This window comes from Oncorhynchus gorbuscha, unplaced genomic scaffold, assembly GCF_021184085.1.
Source record: "Oncorhynchus gorbuscha isolate QuinsamMale2020 ecotype Even-year unplaced genomic scaffold, OgorEven_v1.0 Un_scaffold_2624, whole genome shotgun sequence".
Lineage (NCBI taxonomy): Eukaryota > Metazoa > Chordata > Actinopteri > Salmoniformes > Salmonidae > Oncorhynchus > Oncorhynchus gorbuscha.
In genome coordinates, this window is record NW_025747082.1 from 49,001 (window position 1) to 55,000 (window position 6,000).

Below are 6,000 nucleotides of genomic sequence, written 5' to 3' on the forward strand. Positions count from 1 at the left end.
TTGGACAGAGATAACTTCTCAGCCACTCAGAACAGAACATGCCAAAGGACAGTTTGTAAATCGAGGGCATGTTAACTCCCTCCAACTAGGGTCAGCTGCTGTGAACATCAAAAACACGCAAAACACGCAAATCAGAACAACTGTAACAGCAGCCAGTCTCACCACACGTATCTCCATCTCTCTACTGATGACAGATACCTGCTCCCCCTGCGCCCCTGTTTGTCTGGTCTGGTTGGTCTGTCCGCGAGGCCGCCCGGTCTGTCCGCGAGGCCGCCCGGTCTGTCCGCGAGGCCGCCCGGTCTGTCCGCGAGGCCGCCCGGTCTGTCCGCGAGGCCGCCCGGTCTGTCCGCGAGGCCGCCCGGTCTGTCCGCGAGGCGCTAACGTCGCTACGGAGCTAACGTCGCTACGGAGCTAACACTGCTACAGAGCTAACAACACTATGGAGCTAAACTAAAATACTACTTACTGAAGAGCAACTGCATCTCTACCTACCTAGCATCGTAGTTACCTGTGGTTGGTTACGCCTGTGGTTAATCCTGCACGGAGCCGACAGCCGCAGTGATATGAATGTCTTGGTTAAGAGGAAGGATGAGTCTGTCTGCAGAGAGACCATTGACTGATCTCATTGATTAGGGACAGAGGAGGGGAGTTGGAATTGATTCTTCCACCGGGTCTACTTTGCTAACACGCCTGTAATTGCTGAAACATGGGGCTGTGTGTTATTAGCGTGTTAGGAGACTCGTTAGCATGCTAACGGAGGTGCATCACTTAGGCCGAGGTGATTAAACAGGGCCTTCCGAAAGTATTCATACCCCTTGACTTATTCCACATCGTGTTGTTGTTATAGTCTGAATTAAACATGGATTTACACACCCACCAACACACAATACCAGATCATATTAGCCCATTATTCTTTTTTAAAAATGATCCAAGCTCTGTCAAGTTGGTTGTTGATCATCGCTAGGCAACCATTTTCAAGTCCTGCCATCGATTTTCAACCTACTCACTCAAGAGTTTTTATTACTTGCTTCTACATTGTAGAATAATAGTGAAGACAACTAAACTATGAAATAACACATATGGAATCATGTAGTAACCAAACAAGTGTAACAAATAAATACATCTAAATCTATTTTATATTTGAGATTCTTCTCAGTAGCCACCCTTTGCTTTGACAGCTTTCCACACTTGGCATTCTCTCAACCAGCTTCATGAGGTAGTCACCTGGAATGTATTTCAATTAACAGGTGTGTCTTCTTAAAAAAGTTAATTTGTGAAATAGCTTTCCGTCTTAATAACCTCGTCGGGCTAGGGGGCAGTATTTTCACGTCCGGATGAAAAGGGCGCCCAAAGTTCTTACCGGAACACAGAACCTCACATGGTTCTGAGAGTTGTTGTTCACAACAATACAATAAGAAGTGGTGTTCTTACCGGAACACGGAACCTCACAGGGTTCTGAGAGTTGTTGTTCACAACAATACAACAAGTGGTGTTCTTACCGGAACACAGAACCTCACAGGGTTCCGAGAGTTGTTGTTCACAACAATACAATAAGAAGTGGTGTTCTTACCGGAACACAGAACCTCACAGGGTTATGAGAGTTGTTGTTCACAACAATACAATAAGAAGTGTTCTTACCGCCAGGACCCTGTTGGCGTTCTGGATGTTGTCTACGTAGGTAACGTAGTGGTGGAGGTAAGGACAGAAGTCATCAAATCCACGGCCGAAGTCCCCGTTCTCCAGACGGACCAACAACGTCCTGCAGAGCAGAGAGACAATTAACAATGGTGATCAGCATCGACAACACATCCTCATGTAAGATAATCACAATATAGTATTGGCAACTAAGTATTCTGGGAATATCGTATCGTCCCTGGAAATACCCAGCCCTAGAAATATAGCAATGGACATCACAGTACGATATTCTCACAATACTTAGATGCCGATACGATATGTAAATCCGATTCTACACGGCGATCCGATTCTACACGGCAATCCGATTAGGTCTAGTCGGTGTAGTCGACTAGCGCTATCAATCGGACGCCAAATCCATATCATTATAATATCGTCCAAAATAATATTGTGATATGTAACAACATCGATCCCCCCATCAGCATCAACCCCCCCATCAGCATCGATCTTCCCCACTAACCCCACCCCCAACAGCATCAATCTTCCCCCACAGCATCGATCCTCCCCCCCCATTTCAGCATCGATCTTCCCCCACAGCATCGATCTCTCCTCTCCACCCTCTCCGAGTTGGGCATCTCCGGCGCGGCCCACGCTTGGATTGCGTCCTACCTGACAGGTCGCTCCTACCAGGTGGCGCGAGAATCTGTCTCCTCACCACGCGCTCTCACCACTGGTGTCCCCCAGGGCTCTGTTCTAGGCCCTCTCCTATTCTCGCTATACACCAAGTCACTTGGCTCTGTCATAACCTCACATGGTGTCTCCTATCATTGCTATGCAGACGACACACAATTAATCTTCTCCTTTCCCCCTTCTGATGACCAGGTGGCGAATCGCATCTCTGCATGTCTGGCAGACATATCAGTGTGGATGACGGATCACCACCTCAAGCTGAACCTCGGCAAGACGGAGCTGCTCTTCCTCCCGGGGAAGGACTGCCCGTTCCATGATCTCGCCATCACGGTTGACAACTCCATTGTGTCCTCCTCCCAGAGCGCTAAGAACCTTGGCGTGATCCTGGACAACACCCTGTCGTTCTCAACTAACATCAAGGCGGTGGCCCGTTCCTGTAGGTTCATGCTCTACAACATCCGCAGAGTACGACCCCGCCTCACACAGGAAGCGGCGCAGGTCCTAATCCAGGCACTTGTCATCTCCCGTCTGGATTACTGCAACTCGCTGTTGGCTGGGCTCCCTGCCTGTGCCATTAAACCCCTGCAACTCATCCAGAACGCCGCAGCCCGTCTGGTGTTCAACCTTCCCAAGTTCTCTCACATCACCCCGCTCCTCCGCTCTCTCCACTGGCTTCCAGTTGAAGCTCGCATCCGCTACAAGACCATGGTGCTTGCCTACGGAGCTGTGAGGGGAACGGCACCTCAGTACCTCCAGGCTCTGATCAGGCCCTACACCCAAACAAGGGCACTGCGTTCATCCACCTCTGGCCTGCTCGCCTGCCTACCACTGAGGAAGTACAGCTCCCGCTCAGCCCAGTCAAAACTGTTCGCTGCTCTGGCCCCCCAATGGTGGAACAAACTCCCTCACGACGCCAGGATAGCGGAGTCAATCACCACCTTCCGGAGACACCTGAAACCCCACCTCTTTAAGGAATACCTAGGATAGGATAAGTAATCCCTCTCACCCCCTTTAAGATTTAGATGCACTATTGTAAAGTGACTGTTCCACTGGATGTCATAAGGTGAATGCACCAATTTGTAAGTCGCTCTGGATAAGAGCGTCTGCTAAATGACTTAAATGTAAATCCCCCAACAGCATCGATCTTCCCCCACAGCATCGATCACCCCCCCAACAGCATCGATCTCCCCCCCCAACAGCATCGATCTCCCCCAACAGCATCGATCTTCCCCCAACAGCATCGATCTTCCCCCCAACAGCATCGATCTTCCCCCACAGCATCGATCCCCCCCCAACAGCATCGATCTTCCCCCCATCACTAAATACTACCACATAGAACCGTCTGATTACCACAGTAAGAAATAACATGAACAAATAAAAAGAGTGCTCAACAATTAGACATTTACAACTCCTGACTGCGCTGGTCTAATGATGTTCCCAGAGACATTACATCCTCACGTCGCTGGAAAGAAGGAGCTCTGAAGTTGATTTGAATGGATTGGAATGAAGCAGGGTAGACCTGTTGGTAATCAGAAGACTCAGAGACAGCCAGGAGACACACACAGCCAGGAGACACACACACACACACACACAGCCAGGAGACACAAGTGCGCACACACTAGAAACACACACACTTAGCAGGAGAGTTGGGCTAACGAGGGCACACAGCCAGGAGAGAGACACACACACACACACACACTTAGCAGGAGAGTTGGGCTAACGAGGGCAAAGGGCAAGAAAAATCATGTTTCCGTTTCTTCCCTCCTCTCACAGCCAGAGGATATTATGATAAATATAAAACTACAAATTACAACTTCCAGACTGTTTTCAGGGTGATTAAATAGTGTGGCTGTCAGGAAGAAGAGAACGAGAAGATCGGAGGGGAGAGTAGTGGGGAAGGGAGGAGGAAAGGGAAGGAAAGGGGAGGAAAGGGGACGAAAGGGGAGGAAAGGGGACGAAAGGGAGGAGGAGGAGAGGGAGGAGGAAAGGGGAGGAGGAGGAGAGGGAGGAGGAAAGGGAGGAGGAGGAGGAGGGAGGGAGGAGGAAAGGGGAGGAGAGGGAGGAGGAAAGGGGAGGAGAGGGAGGAGGAAAGGGGAGGAGGAGGAGAGGGAGGAGGAAAGGGAGGAGGAGGGGAGAGGGAGGAGGAAAGGGGAGGAGGAGGAGAGGGAGGGAGGAAGGGAGGAGGAAGGGGAGGAGGAAAGGGAGGAGGAAAGGGGAGGAGGAAAGGGAGGAGGAAAGGGGGGAGCAAAGGGGGAGAGGAGGAAGAGGAAGGGGAGGAGGAGAGGGAAGGAAAAGGAAAGGAGGAGGAGGAAGGGGAGGAGGAGAGGGGAAGGAAAGGGGGGAAGGAAAGGAGGAGGAAGAGGAATGGGAGGAGGAGGAGGAAGGGGAGGAGGAGAGGGGAAGGAAAGGAGGAGGAGAGGGGAGGAAGGGAGGAGGAGAGGGGAGGAAGGGAGGAGGAGAGGGGAGGAAAGGAGAGGAGAGGGAGGAGGAGAGGGGGAGGAAAGGAAAGGGAGGAGGAGAATAGAGAAGTAGTTATTGATCACACACATAAAAACAAAAACAAAGCAGAACTTGTTCTGCACTTCCGTCACCCTGGATACAGTTTAATCTGTATCACACTACAAATCACACCACATTACATCCTCATTAAACTCCCCAGACACACCTGGGAGGGAATATCAATCTCCCCAAATAGCTTTGTGATTCTGCTCTAGTTCCTCTGGGTGACGTGACGCTGTCTTTGGCGTTGGTCATTACAGTCTGTTACGGTGGAACAGGGAGGAGGGATAATTAGCTTTTTCCATCTACATACAATCACTGTCTTGGTCACAACTCCTCATAAACTACCTGAACCATGATGAATGGCACGAGAGGATCATCATCACACTAAATATTCATATATATAACGGGAGGATCATCAACACACTAAATATTCATATATATAACGGGAGGATCATCAACACACTAAATATTCATATATATAACGGGAGGATCATCAACACACTAAATATTCATATATATAACGGGAGGATCATCAACACACTAAATATTCATATATATAACGGGAGGATCATCAACACACTAAATATTCATATATATAACGGGAGGATCATCAACACACTAAATATTCATATATATAACGGGAGGATCATCAACACACTAAATATCCATATATATAACGGGAGGATCATCAACACACTAAATATTCATATATATAACGGGAGGATCATCAACACACTAAATATCCATATATATAACGGGAGGATCATCAACACACTAAATATTCATATATATAACGGGAGGATCATCAACACACTAAATATTCATATATATAACGGGAGGATCATCAACACACTAAATATCCATATATATAACGGGAGGATCATCAACACACTAAATATTCATATATATAACGGGAGGATCATCAACACACTAAATATTCATATATATAACGGGAGGATCATCAACACACTAAATATTCATATATATAACGGGAGGATCATCAACACACTAAATATTCATATATATAACGGGAGGATCATCAACACACTAAATATCCATATATATAACGGGAGGATCATCAACACACTAAATATTCATATATATAACGGGAGGATCATCATCACACTAAATATTCCTATAAATAACGGGAGGATCATCAACACACTAAATATTCAT

At 47.9% G+C, this 6,000-nt stretch overlaps 1 protein-coding gene across 1 annotated transcript in view; it reads right to left on the reverse strand.

The window, feature by feature from the left end:
* LOC124026130 (rho guanine nucleotide exchange factor 39-like) overlaps positions 1-6,000 on the reverse strand; it is a 57,062-nt gene that overhangs the window by 36,680 nt on the left and 14,382 nt on the right. The window contains exon 4 of the mRNA XM_046339297.1: positions 1,639-1,759. Coding sequence (XP_046195253.1) covers positions 1,639-1,759 — 121 coding nt within the window. The remainder of the gene's footprint in view (positions 1-1,638; positions 1,760-6,000) is intronic.